The 14,549-nt window shown below is 47.7% G+C and overlaps 1 protein-coding gene, 1 long non-coding RNA gene and 1 pseudogene across 3 annotated transcripts in view; 2 read left to right on the top strand and 1 right to left on the bottom strand.

Annotated features, from left to right (window-relative positions):
- The window catches only part of ANKDD1A (ankyrin repeat and death domain containing 1A), a 30,918-nt gene extending 19,036 nt beyond the window's left edge, over positions 1-11,882 (top strand). For both annotated transcript variants that reach the window (XM_059698452.1, XM_059698442.1), the window contains exons 10-15: positions 3,609-3,707; positions 4,977-5,075; positions 5,986-6,081; positions 7,901-8,105; positions 10,455-10,586; positions 11,800-11,882. In XM_059698452.1, the coding sequence (XP_059554435.1) occupies positions 3,609-3,707; positions 4,977-5,075; positions 5,986-6,081; positions 7,901-8,105; positions 10,455-10,586; positions 11,800-11,861 (693 nt within the window). In that variant the 3' untranslated portion in view covers positions 11,862-11,882. The remainder of the gene's footprint in view (positions 1-3,608; positions 3,708-4,976; positions 5,076-5,985; positions 6,082-7,900; positions 8,106-10,454; positions 10,587-11,799) is intronic.
- On the bottom strand, positions 1,075-2,225 carry LOC132218332 (nascent polypeptide-associated complex subunit alpha-like; annotated as a pseudogene).
- A 17-nt stretch (positions 11,883-11,899) lies between the features above and the next one.
- LOC132235681 (uncharacterized) lies at positions 11,900-14,047 on the top strand. Its single transcript, XR_009453070.1, has 2 exons — positions 11,900-12,070; positions 12,868-14,047. It is a non-coding gene; the product is annotated as an uncharacterized LOC132235681 (long non-coding RNA).
- The last annotated feature ends 502 nt before the right edge of the window (positions 14,048-14,549 follow it).

Below are 14,549 nucleotides of genomic sequence, written 5' to 3'. Positions count from 1 at the left end.
ATGGTTCAATTCTGGTCAGGGCACAGGCTTGGGTTGCGGGCTTCCTCCTCCCTGGGGATGTGCAGAAGGCAGCCAATCAATGAACTCTCTCATCATCAATGTTTCTATCTCTTTCTCCCTCTCCCTTCCTCTCTGAAATACAGTGGGGCCTTGAGTTACCAGTGTCCTGACTAACGAGTTTTTCGAGATATGAGCCGCCTCTCGGCCGATTTTTTGCTTTGAGTTGCGAGCTAAAATTCGGGTTACGAGCCAGCTTCAGATACCCCACCGCTAGATGGCACAGCGAATGTCACAGTGAACACCACAACATTAGCCCAGCATCACGTGTCTCACTCCTTCACTTTTTGATTTGACATACGAGTAATTTGAGTTACGAGGTCCATCACGGAACGAATTAAACTCGTAAGTCAAGGCCCCACTGTACATAAAAATATGTTTAAAAAATATAAAATTATTGTAAAAACAGTATAACACAATTCATTAGACTAGAGAGAAAAGGGGCATCCTGAATCCTGACACCCTAGTAAAGCAATAACTTTTCTCTATTCCCTTTCAGTTTCTCCTCATATTAGTAGCACCTCCAGAATAAATCAGGCTAAGGCAGACTTCTGCAAGGAGGGTGCTTATTCGTTTTCCCCATTGAGACACCAGAATCGACTCCAGTCCAGTGGAGTCTCCCGAGCCCAGGTGCCCAGTGTTGCTGCAGAGTTTTCCTGTAGACATTTTTTAGGTGTTGACCATGACAGGTGTGGTCCAGTATCCACATCACATTTAACAGAGCCTCAACCGTTGGACATTTAAGTTAGTGCTGATTTTGCAACTATAAAGAATGATTTCATGAACATCTTCATGGCATAACTTTGTATTGCTTTTGCATTATATATGAGTTCTCCAAGCAGGATTCCAGGTCAGGTAGTAAAAACATTTTTATGATTCTTTTTTAAAATCCCACAAAAAGGCTTATTAATGATAGCAACAGAACAAATTTCAAACCAAGCAGCAATCACTCCTTCAAACAAACAAACAAACAAACAAACACACAAACAAACAAAAAAAGTCCTCATTTTCAGATGGCTACAGTGTGGATTCCATAACAGCATTTACAATATTATTACCGTTGTTCTTCAGGGCGTGGACTGACTTTGCTCTCGACACATGTGCTTGTGACATGAACAATTCTATGTCTTAACTCCCACCCCGGTTTCATCAGCCTCTTCCTCTTCACTCTCCTCTAGACAGTTGGAGTCTGTGTTTTCTTGAATGTCTGAGACAGCTTCACCTTGAACTTTGAATTTCTCAGCTGCTAGCAGGACTTGCTGAGATAAATCCTCAATCTTGGCTTCCCCCAAAACTACGGAGGTATCTGAAGCTGGGCTCCGTAGGCCTCTGGTTTTGTGATGACAAAGAGGATATTCTTAGATTTCTGGATAATGACCCTTATAACCTCTGTAACCTCTTGAAGGCCCAGTTTGGACCCAGCCTTTCACGCCTTCTTTTCACTCCGGTTCTGTTTTGCTTTACCGACTGGTTCTTCATCGATTTCAGCGGCTGCCGGCGGGCTTGTTGTGTGGTTTGCCTGTGTGGAATCTTGTTCCTCGAGTGCTGGTCCTGATTCCATCACTGTCAGATTCTGTTCCACACCCTGCCTCAGCCTGGGGCGGCGGCAACTCCTGCTCTGTACCAAGATCTTATGATTTGGTGCAAGTTGTTAAATTGCTTTCCCAAAACGTCATACCACATAGCTTCCAGTCATTTATGAGTGACCTTTCACCCATATTAGATATTCTTCTATTAATTTTATAGTTAAGTGATTCCTTGTTATTGTTTTAGATGACTATTGACTCTGAACCATTAGTCATTTTTCTAGTTTATAAGTTCTTTTGTTGTGAGTTATTTCTTTAGATCCTTTTATAATCCAATGTTACTTTGTTGCTCAAATGTTTCAGCTTTGACCATTGGGGAGCCCTTTCAGTTGGCTCCTGTGTCCCTTGATATTGCCTCATCATTCTGCGTGTGTTTGGTTCTCTTAATAGACTTTATTTTTAGAGCAGTTTTAGGTTTCCAGCAAAATTGAGCAGACGGTAGAGATTTCTCATATGTTCCCTGCCCCTACACATTCATAGCCTTCCTTATTATCAACACCACCCACCAGAGAGCTACATTTATTACAATTACTTGAGTGTTTTTGTCTTCTATATGATTTTAAAAATTAATTTTAATAATGTTTTGGGTGGGGGAGGGAGGGTAATAATGATTTTAACCTGTCTAGATTAAAACAACCAGATTGCCTACAAATAATGATATCATTAATCTTTTTAAAAATATATTTTATTGATTTCAGAGAAGAAGGCAGAGGGAAAGAGAGATAGAAACATCAATGAGAATCATTGATTGCCCTCACCAGGAATTGAACCACGACTTCCTGGTTCATAGGTTGACGCTCAACCACTGAGCCACACTGGCTGGGAAAATCTGTTCTAATATTTATAAACCATTTTTCCCCTGTCCTAAACTAGTGATGGCAACAGTGGGCATTCTTGTTGTTGCATGTGTGTGGGTTCTGTCGTATAATCTTTTTATACTCAATGTGTGAGGGTATATTTCCACAATCAGTATAGATCTATACTACAAATTTTACTGGCTTTGTACTATTGCACAATATGTGTGTGACCTAGAGAAGGGGATACAGTGGCAGTATCTTCACTTTGTCATGCAGTCAGGGGTCACAGGGGACCACAGGGAGGGGAGTCTCCTAGCCTTGAGCAAGGCCTTGGATAAGTGCTGGACTTGGAGTGAGATCTCTGTTCCAGTCACATCCAGCTCTCTCTTCCATTGATATCACACACAAATAGGTACCAGGCATCTACTGAGGTGCTAGGTTCAATGACACAAGGTATCTATTAGCTATGTGTCCTTTGGCAAGTTGCATCCGTTCTCTGAACCTCAGTGTTTCCATTTGTAAGATGAAAATACCAATAAAAGTACCATCATTATATACTCTCTAGGTCAGTGATGGCGAACCTTTTGAGCTCGGCGTGTCAGCATTTTGAAAAACCCTAACTTAACTCTGGTGCCGTGTCACATATAGAAATTTTTTGATATTTGCAACCATAGTAAAACAAAGACTTATATTTTTGATATTTATTTTATATATTTAAATGCCATTTAACAAAGAAAAATCAACCAAAAAAATGAGTTCGCGTGTCACCTCTGACACGCGTGTCATAGGTTCGCCATCACCGCTCTAGGTCATGTGTGGGTTACATGGGATATGAGAGAACACTAAGGTGTTGTTGCTAGGAGGGACCTTGGCAAACATCACTTGCCAGAGGAAGAGTAGCAGAGAAGGAAAATGACTTGCCCAAAGCCACCATGTGAGGTCCTGGCATAGCAAAGTCTCCAGCTTGGGTCTTCAGGTCCCCACCCACCTTGAGGTTCAGTGTTTGGACCCCAGGGATTCAGGCTATGGGACTGTAAATGCCTCAGGCCACCCATCAAACCCAGAAGCACTATCAATGCTCCTGCCTACTCTCATCCCCCAGCACCCACCTCCTGCTCAGCAGTCCTGGGAGGGACCCTTCAATTGATTTGTGTCTCCCTCACCCCAGCAGGGAGCCTCTCCAATGCATCTCGCTGTGAGGCACAACTTCCCCTCCCTGGTTCAGCTCCTCATTGATGCTGGCAGTGATCTGGACGCCACTGACAATGTAAGTAGCTACAGGATCCACTTGGTTCCCACAGAGCCTCTGGGCACCCTCCCAGGCTGCCTGGGCTCAGCTGCAGTCTACCAGATGGCCCAAAGCTATTAATCGTTTTATAGCTTGATTTGTTGACAGTAGTGGTAGCATCATTTTTATTAACCATTCCCCTATTATTTTGAATATTTTGGTTGTTTTCAAGTTTTCCTACATTCAACCTTTTCCTTTCATTGACTCCCCCCCACTCCCTCCCCACCCCCACAGGGAGAATCCCAGGGCAGGGGTGACTGGGGCAGTCTTGTGTAATTACAAGAGGCCTCCATGTCCTGAAGTTGTGATCCGTTAGGAGCCCTTTTAAACCCCTGTTCCCTCAATCCACCTCCTAACCATGTATTCCTCCGTGCCAGCACACACACACACACACACACACACACCACTAGGGGAAGAAAGCAATTTGGCAAGAGATAGCGTATACCATTAAAATTGTGACTATTTTTACATCTGAGAATTGAGCTTCAAGAAATATATTAAGAGCTCATGCACAAAGATATTCATTGCAGCATTATCAATCTTCAGTGTGAAAATGGGCCAAATACTTAATAATAGAGAAGTGGTTAAATTACAGTATTGACATGGACTATTGTGGAGCTATCAACAATGGTGGGTGCCATGGCTGGTGTGACTCAGTTGCTTGGAGCATTGCCCCATACACTGAAAGGTTGTGGGTTCGATTCCCAGTCAGGGCACATACCTAAGTTGTGGGTTCATTTCCCGGTCAGGGCATATATAAGAGGCAGCTGATGAATGTTTCTCTCTCATCTCTCTCTCAGTCTCTCTCTCTCTCTCTTCCTCCCTCTAAAATCAACAAACATATCCTTGGGTGAAGATTTTAAAAATGGGTGTTTATTAGAGTTGATAATATGTGTAAAGTGTTATGTTAGGTATAAAAATAGGTGCAAAATGTATGCATATTCAGGATGGTCTCAAATATGTAAAACCAACAAACTAAGAACATTCTGCATTTTTAAAAAAAGACTAGAGAAATATCATTACAGAGGTTGACTTAGGTGGGCTAGTGAGTAGTATTTTTTTGTTTTTACCAACTTTTCTCTGGTAGGATGCTTACAATTAAACCCAGCTTACTCTTCCTCGTAACTTCGTAGAGAAACTTTGTTAAGGCCCAGTTGGGAGTGCACCCACCTTGGTCCTATCCTGGCTTTAAGCACAGGCCACCTCTACAAGCTCTTCCATTTCCCTGTCCCTTGGTTTCTCTTCCAGAGGCAGCAGACGCCCCTCCACCTTGCCGCGGAGCACGCCTGGCAGGACATAGCGGAGATGCTCCTGGCTGCGGGGGTTAACTTAAACCTGAGGGATAAGGTGCCTCTGCTCACAACCAGCCTCCCTTTCAAGCTTTCATGGCCACCTGCTTTCAGAGTGTCAGGGCCTCCCCTCCTTTACAGACCACCTCGAATGCAGCTTCCTCCAGCAAGCCTTCCTGCTCCATTTCCTTTCCCCGCCTCCTCTGAGGGCCCTCAGCACTCGGCCCTCCCCATTCCTGTTCTCTAGGCCTAGGATGTGGTTGCCCTCCGTGTCTCAGCCTCATCAGACTCTGAGCACCTTGAGTCACTGGTGGGGAGGGGGGAGCTTTTCAGCACATCATGCCTGTGGGGTGACTACGTCCTCAGTGGCTGGAGGTCTGAGAGAGTGAAGACCTAGGATGAGGCTTGTGAGGGCAAGGTTATTTGCAAAAGGCCTTTGGGATGGGGTGGGGAGGGTTGGGCAGGACCAGGCTCTGAGGCTGGGCCTGGGAGGGGCTCCCTGCTTTGAGCTGGGCCTCCGGGCAGCTGCCCAAACTCAGAGAGGAGCTTCCCATCCGTGGGGGTGGTTGAGGCCAGCCCTGATTGGGAGGCCTGGATCACAGGCCTGGGAGCATGTGGGGAGGTGGGCAAACTTGACTCAGGGAGCCCAAGCCCCTTCTCTGGGCTCTGGTTTCATCTGAGAAACGGCCAGCCATTTCCCAGGTGATGTAGGAGTGTTATGCAGGCTGCATTTCATAAGCACTAAGGCTTCCTAAAGAACACAGGAGGCGATGGTTGGAATTATCGTTATTGCTTATTCTACCTGTGACTTTTCCACCTCCCTCTTCATAACCAGAAAGCCTTCCTACTCTCCAGTGTAGATGGCTGGAAACCACTTCCTTTGGGCGGCCAGGTTTGTAGTCCCGGCTAGAGATCACCTACACCCCTCCTGTAGACACTCCCGCTTCCCTCCTCGCTTCTGCTTGCAGCAAGGGAAAACCGCCCTGGCCGTGGCCGCCCGCAGCAACCACATCAGCCTGGTGGACATGATCATAAAAGCTGACCGCTTCTACCAGCGGGAGAAGGTACTGGGGCCCTGCGCCAAGGGAGCCACCTGGGCTCCAGGTGGAGTCGGCTTCGACCAGTTCAGGGGCCCCTCAGTTTCCAAGGCGGCAATAATTGCTGCCTTACCTGCCAGCAGGGCCGTTTGTGAGGGTGTGAGTTGGGGAGCGTCCACACCAGTGTGGAGAGACTACAGGCCGCTGCTATGGCTCCTGGTGGGTGGACAAATAGATGCGTGCGTGCATGTTGGTCCTGGATCACTGCCATCTCCGGGTGATTGCAGTTACTGCTTGGGGTGGTGTATGCAGGCAACTTCCTCAGCCCAGGAGGAAGGTGTGCTGGGAGCGATTGGTGATGTCTGCTGTGGAACTGGGAAAGAAGGGTGGCTGATGTGAGGCCGGGCATTTGCTGTTCTAGTTGTCAGCAAGTGGGGGTGGGCAGGGGTTTCTGGTGTCTTTGAGGGTGGTTTATATACACAGGAAATGATTTCTTACATTTACTTTAGTTTTAAAAAGTAATACTAAATTTATTATAACTTTAAAAAACTAATTTTCTGTAAATTTCAAATTTATTTTATAAATCTTATTATTCTATTTAGGCATCCTAGTAAATTTGGACAGTCACTTTCAAAGAAGCCTTTTGATTAGTGTTTGGTCCCATGTATAAATTTAGTTAATTATTGTAAAAATTTTAAAGTGAATGGATACATTTAATACAATAGATTTTCTTTTCAAGTACTTCAAATGCTTCCTCCATGTAAAAATTATCCGAGTAAACCCAATAAATTAAACCTATAAATAAAGTGAATTTCATTCAAATATCACTCCAATATTGTTTACAAACTTAGCAAACTTCTCTACACCTCTCAAATAAAATAAAAAAAAATCACTATTCCAAATCAGTTGGTGGATAACCAATTTTAATAGGAATCATGAGATATTCCTTTTCACTGACATGCAGGAGTCTCATAAACATTACAACAGACGACCCCTAAATGTAAACCCAGGATATTAATATGAAGGGTTTGACGAAATGGTTTATGTGCTTAATGCTCAGCCACATCACTCTTTAAAGCTCTCAACACTAGGGCAGAGGTGCAGTTAGAATCACGAATTCCCCCTGGGGATGATCCCGGTGCACAGAGATGCAGTGGAGAACACTGCTCTCTGCTCTAAGGAATGGTGTCTTACTACCAGGGTGAGAGCCAAACTCCCATGTCCTCCCCTCACGGGTGACTGGCCAGACACCGCTGACCAGGAGGTAACATGCAGACACCAGGGTGACTTTTCTCACCTTGAGCTTTTCAACAACCGGAACTCGGTATCCACTTCCTTTAGAGGGGCTTAGAGCGGCCTTTGTGGGTTAGTTTATGCTATTACGTAATTCTTTTGTAACCTCTCATTTTATCACTTGCTGTGCATAGAAAGACTTCTGTTACCTTACCCTTCACTGCTTGTTGGGATGTGGCAAGTCCAGTGCCTTGTTTAGTTTTAGCCACAACTGCTGAGTCACTCTACTGTCACCTATACCGCATAAAAACAGAGAAAAGAGAGGAATTGGGAAGCCTTCCTGAAAGAGGTGGCATTTGGGTGGTCTTTCGACTGTGGCAACAGGCTTGAGGGACAGGGAGGTGAGGAAAGGACTTCTGGATGGAGGAACAGTGTGAGCAGCTTGGGTCCCAGAGGCAAAGCAAGGCCTAGAGGCAGAAACCAGAGCCGTAGGCAGTAAGGCCCAGGTTGGTGATGACACCATCTCCCAGTTCCCAGCCCAGGATCACGAGGGAGAGCCTGGCAGGGATTTCCCCCCAGAAACCCCTGTTGCATTTTGGGATCTGCCCCACAGGACCACCCCTCACTCAGGGACCCCAGTGGCCTCTCTGGGAAGAGTTTGACCTTTAAGCAGGACCATCGGCAGGAAACGCAGCAGCTCCGCTCTGTGCTGTGGCGACTGGCCTCCAGGCACCTGCGGCCCCACGAGTGGAAGAAGCTCGCGTATTGCTGGGAGTTCACTGAGGCCCACGTCCATGCCATCGAGCAGCAGTGGACAGGTACCCCTCGCCTCGGCACCCCAGAGCAACCAGCAGGTGGAGGGGTAGGGGCACTGGAGGTATCTTCTGTTTTCTGTGCTTCTGGGGGAAAAGCCTGTGCAACCCACAGCCCAGCCACACGAAGCCGCGTGCCATTCCCAGCACACCGCGTGCTTTCTTCACTCATCGGGCCTCTGCACCGGCCTGCCCTCTGCTTCTCCCTCCCCATTGTCCTGTCAACTGCACACTCTTCATGAATCAGCCAGAGCTGGTACTTACCGTTCATACAGGAAACGAAAGGCAGTTCCAGGAAAAAGAAGAGGAGCTGCTGTGACCACTGATACTTAACATATATTTGAAAATGTTGGCCCTGGTACTAAGGCATGAAACAGAATTAGAAATAAGTGCAAATGCTGGAAAGGAAGAGAGAGATTTATTAAGTTCAGATGCTGTAATTATATGCACAGGAAGTCCAGAGGAATCAGCTGAAAACTCTTAGAATAAAATGATTCAGTGAGCCCGGCCAGCATGGCTCCGTGGTTGAGCATTGACCTGTGCACCAAGAGGTGGCCGGTTCGATTCCTGGTCAGGGCACATGCCCAGATTTTAGGCTCGATCCCCCCAGCAGGAGGCAGCCAATTGATGGTGATGTTTCTCTCTGATCGCTGTTTCTGTCTCTCTCTCCCTTTCCTTTCTTCTCTCTCTAAAAAATCAATTAAAACATTAAAAAATTAATTCAGCCCTGGACAGTTTGGCTTGGTGGTTAGAGCATCGGCCCACAGACGGAAGGTAGTCAGTCAAGGGCACGTACCTGGGTTGCAAGCCCGATCCTAGCCCGGGTTGGGATGTGTGCAGGAGGCAACCGATTGATGTGTCTCTCTCACATCAATCTTTCTCTCTCCTCTCCCTCCTTTCCTTTCACTCTCTCTAAGAATCCATGAAAAAAAATATCTTCGGGTGAGGATTAACAACAACAACAACAAAATTTAATTCCATGAAATGGCTAAATATATGATAAAATATGCAAACACCAGAGTATTCCTATGTACCATCAATAAGTGGGCCAAATACATAGAGGCATTTTAAAAAAGATATTACTTTTACAATAATGTGTTTTTATAAAAAGAAATATGAATGACATATTAATAAAACAATACAAATTAGTTTAGCCATAAAAGAAGACTTGGGTAAATGGAATGACATTTTATATTCCTGGCTGGAAATAATATCTTATAGATATTGATTTTTTTCCAAATTAGATTAAAACTTTGATCTAATTTTAATCAAATGAATATAGGAGGTTTTTGAAGCGTGACTGAAAGAATAAACAGGGAACATGTAAATGAATATTCTGGGGGGGGCTGGGTAGTGAAGATGATCTAATGCAACCAGACTCAATCATTTATAAAGTTAAAATAAATAATATAGACACCTGACACAAAAATATGCAAACCAATTAGTGGAATAGAGCGGGGTATCCAAAAGTAAACTTTATTACGGACAAGAGCTTTCATAGCCGATAGAGGGGCACTGGGGGGCAAAGGCCAGTGAACAAAGGGGTCGGATGAAACTGCCGCGCCAAGGGCAGCACCGGGACGTGCCTGCTGAGAGCCCACAGGGGGGCAGGGCAGACACAGCCAAAGGACTGACCTCGACCCACGACCCACGGCTGTGCCCGCCATCGCCCTGCCTGGGAGAGCAGACCTCGTCACAGAGTTTAAAACCAGTTAATCCCACCACCGGCACCGAAGAGTGTGAACACTTATTTTCCGAATTTGGTTGCACCTTGGAGTCGCCTGGGAAGCGTTAACGCCACTCGGTGCCTGGGCCGCCCCAGACCCACGCTTGTCGGGAGCTCGGGGGGAGGGAGGGGGACTGGGTGTGCATAGTTCCTAAAGCCTCCCAGGTGCTCCCGATGGGCACTCAGTCGAGCACCACTGATGCCGGGAAAGAACGTGGCTGGCTCGGCCTCTGACTGAGCCGACTTCTCCCTGCAGAGGAGGGCCGCGAGCATGCAAGGCACAGGTTGTCCTGAGCAGCCAGAGGTGAAGCCGACCGCCTGCTGCATCGGGTTCCCCAGTGATGCCAACTCTCTCTTAAGAGTGACAGCGGCGGCATGCGTGGCAGATGCTCAGGGGAAAGCCTGGGGCCGGGGAGTTCAGGGTCCCCGACACAGACCCTCCAGCCGCACCCTATCTGCGGCTGCTCCGCCCTCCCCTCCCCATCTCTGGGCTGAACCCCTCGAGAGTAGAGGAGGGCCTGGTGTCCGGAGGCAGGACAGGGCAGCATGGGCACGTGCTTAGATCTGGCTCATGCTAAGTGGGCCAGGCGACTCCTTTCCCTTTTCCCTTTCTCCTTCATGGTCCTCAGGCACCAAGAGCTACCAGGAGCATGGCCACCGGCTGCTGCTCATCTGGCTGCACGGCGTGACCACGGCGGGTGAGAACCCCAGCAAAGTGCTCTTCGAGGGCCTCGTGGCCATCGGCAGGAGGGACCTGGCTGGTAAGAGCGTCCCCTGCCCCGCACCTGCTCAGGGCAGCGCCCGGCCCCAGGGCCAGAGCAGCGTGGCCCCGCTGGGATGCGGCAGAGCCTTCCCAGGCTGCTCAAACCACAGGGCCATGGCGCTGGCTCTGGACCTTCCAGATTCCTGGTCCCGGCTCTGCCTCTTTCTGGAACTCAGGTGGCCCGTGGGCGAATCACAGTGCCTCCTGGCCCTGGGTTCCCCACCTGTGCAAGGAGGGTGTTGTCCCAGGTGAGGCCTATGAGCAGTGGTTCTCAACCTCCTGGCCCTTTAAATACAGTTCCTCATGTTGTGACCCAACCATAAAATTATTTTTGTTGCTACTTCATAACTGTAATGTTGCTACTGTTATGAATCGTCATGTAAATATCTGATATGCAGGATGGTCTTAGGTGACCCCTGTGAAAGGGTCGTTTGACTGCCAAAGGGGTCGCGACCCACAGGTTGAGAACCGCTGCCTATGAGGTTCACAGCCCCGGAGCCAGGGATGCTATAGTCTCTTCCTCTCCAGCCTTCTATACTTGATCTCCCCCCGACCCCCCAGTGTGGGATAAAGCTGGAACAGCCTGCAGAGTTTTTGTTTTGTTTTGTTTTTCTTTTACAAACATTAAGACGTACAGGCCAGAACTCAAAATTTCCAATGCCATCCCAACTTTTGAATTCCAGCTATTAAACAAAAAGGATGAAACAAATGGAGCTTGTAATGAAAAAAGAAAAGAAAAAATAGTCCCCAAATCCTGGTTTGGTACTCAGGGCATCCATGGAACCATCAGCCAAGAGGGATAACAGCTTCTGGCACAACCCCCATTAGGAACAAGGCCAGGTCTCGATGACAAAGCCTTAAACACTGCGATGTGCACTGGATGGCTCTTTACGGGAAAGCACAGGATGGGGTATCAGGCAGTCGCCAATAGTAGTGAAGGCTACGTTAGTCATGTGGCAACAGGAGAAACATGGAGAGCATGTTACTGAGGGGAAAGGAAAGCCCCGGGCATGCTGGCCATTGCAGCGCTGCCACAGGCAGGGTAGGAAAAGAGTCATTTCAGAGTGGAGGAATTGGGTATAACTTTTTTTCTTTTTCCAAAATGTTAAATCTTACTTTGCTTCTTCTTTTAACACAAATTCTGGCAGCCAGTGAAAACCTGAAACGAGCCCTTAGGCAACAGGAGGCGATAGGAGTCTCCTCTTTTGCAGAAAGCATCAGGAGGAAAGTAAACGCCGGCCCGGGCGCCCCCAGGAGGTGCACAGCCATGTAGCCAGAGGGGCTGGACCTTCAGGAGCCTGGGACCTTGGAGTGGGGGCCACGGAACAGAAGACGACCACCACCTAAGGGCTTAACAAAAGAATCACCGTTAACAAACCTCCAGCTGCTTTTACTGAAACACATTGCCATGCAGGGCCAGCAGGCAAATGTTTGCGATGTCTTTCACAGTGATTGGTCCAGGGGCTGTCTTGGGTTTTGCAGGTAATTCCTTCCCACAGGTATGGTCCTTCGCATCTCTCAGCTCACTTTCATCCCCATCAGCTCAGAGCCTCACAGGGTGCAAGAGGCGTCTTGTCAGAGAGGACACGGGCTCAGGCTAGCTAAGCAGCTAATCAGGTGGTGAGGTCAGGTGCCAGCCCAGCATTCCGTCTCTCCAACTGCTGAAGGGCTCCATCCATCACCTACAAAACGGACCACCCTTAACTCATCCACTGGCTTTTAGGAATGCTGTGCTTGCTCCACAGCTGTTTCTGTTCCCAGGTTTATCTGTACGTGTGGACAGTTCCATGAGGCACACACTCTCATTTTTTTCCTCTCGTAACATTTTTTAAGGGTTTAAAACATTTTTGAAATCATTTTAGGCTTACAAAAATGTTGCAGAAACAACACAAAGAATTTCCAAATACTCTTCACAGTACAGCTTCCCCAAGTATTAACATCTTACATAACCAGAGCATAATTTCCCAAACCAGGAAATGAACACTGATACAATACTGTTAGCTTATCTTCAGACCTTATTCGAATTTAGTCGGTTGAGCCATTTTTCTGCACCAGGATCCAGTCCAGGATCTCTCCTTGCATTTAGTTGTCATTTTCATTAAAAAAAATATTTTTTTTATTGATTTCAGAGAGGAAGGGAGAGGGAGAAGAGACAGAAACATCAACAATGAGAGAGTATGATTGATCAGCCGCCTCCTGCACGCCCCCTACTGGGGATCAAGCCCACAACCCGGGCATGTGCCCCAACCGGAATCTAACTGTGACCTCCTGGCTCATAGGTTGACGCTCAACCACTGAGCCACACTGGTCAGTCGTCATTCTCATTTTTATAGCCCCAGTATGAAGACTCACCTCTCTGGAGCAGCTCTATTCAACGCAGCTTTCTGCGATGATGGACATCTGTGCGCTACGGTTTATTTGCCACTGGCTGCCTGTGGCTATTGAGCGCTTGGGATGTGGCCAGTGGGCTGAGGAACTGAGTTTTAAATTTTATCTCATTTTAATTATTTGAAGTTTAAATAGGCACCGTGGTAAGTGGCAACCACATTGGACGGCACCGCTGGTCTGGAGTCTCACGTTCAGGTGACAGGCAAGCAGGTGACTGTGCAGCTCAGCCACGCCAACCCACGTGTGGCTCCAGGGAAACGTGGCTGGAAGCGTCACGGCTCACAGCAGGGGGAGTGATCTGCGGGGAGCCTGGAAGTTGAAGTTCTGCCTGCCACGCTTGCTAATTCCAGCTCTTTTGCATGTGGCACAGTTGGTGATGGTCAGTGGGAAGCCCACATCTTAGAAAAACTCCTCACAAAGTTACCCATTGGGCCCAAGTCCTGGGAAGGAGCTAGAACAAAATCTGTTGGAGCTGAAAGGGGTTTCGGTGACCACACACGGCGATGGGGTTCACAATGGTACTGTCCTCTGAAAGGCACTGTGGCATTAGCTACCAGAGTTACAGGTACATTTCCCCTCACCCAGCAATCCCACATCTCGGGATTCACCCCACAGAGAAACCTGCAAACTCACGCTAACACTAGTGCAAACTAATACAGGGGACACTGCCGTGGGGAGGGGAGTGTGGGAAATCTGTACCACCTGCTGTTTTTGTACTGTTTTAAAAATTAAGTCTATTAATTAAACAAAGAAATCCCACAAACTAAGTTTTGAAAAGAAAGAGGCTTTGAAACCAGCCCATGTTACAGGCAGTAACCTGGGATGAGAGGTGTGTCTTGTAGAGGCCACACAGCTCACATGGGTCAGACCCCGGCATAGCAGGCAGCCTCCGTGCCGTGGCCCCGTCCTCCGCATGGAAAACCCTCCTCTTCCATCTCCCACTTGGGAAAGGTACTTTGTACCACATGAGACGTAGATCATTTATCTGAATGGATTTTGCACAATGAATTTTGTATTTTTTTGAGACAAAAATAGCAAGTTCTTAAAATAAAATTGAAATGTTGAAACATCTCTCAGATTCAATACCCATTTCTTTTGTTTGGGCGACCTATGGCAAAACTTCAGATGAGACAAGCTGTTGTGGATCGGTTCTGTGTAACCACAACCGTTCAGCTCACCACCAGCAGTCAATATTGACTGAGTGTCTTCCGAGCCGGGCAGTCTGCTGGGAGCTGGGGAGCTGCACAGAGTAGCCCCAGTTCTTGCCCTCTGGAAGCTTGTGGTCTGGGCGGCGGGTGGAGGGCTCAGATACCAGTAATGTAATAGAATGCGGTTGGTGCCTGAATGGGTATATGCAGGGAACTACGGGATCTATTCCTCCTTAGAGAAGGTAAGGGAGGAAGGTGAGAGGCTCACAGAGAAGATAGAAGTGGGCAAAGCACATTCCAAGCAAAGAGCAGTCTATGCCATGGCACGGAGGCGTGTCTGTCTGGAGAATGGTGTGGCTGGAGCACAGGAAGCATGGGAGGGAGGAGAGAGGTGCTGGAGGGGCAGACGGGTGGACTTTTCAGCC

The sequence above is a fragment of the Myotis daubentonii genome, chromosome 1 (genome assembly GCF_963259705.1).
Source record: "Myotis daubentonii chromosome 1, mMyoDau2.1, whole genome shotgun sequence".
Classification (NCBI taxonomy): Eukaryota; Metazoa; Chordata; class Mammalia; order Chiroptera; family Vespertilionidae; genus Myotis; species Myotis daubentonii.
Note: the sequence above shows the minus strand (reverse complement) of the source record. Positions and strands in the feature narration are given on the sequence as shown.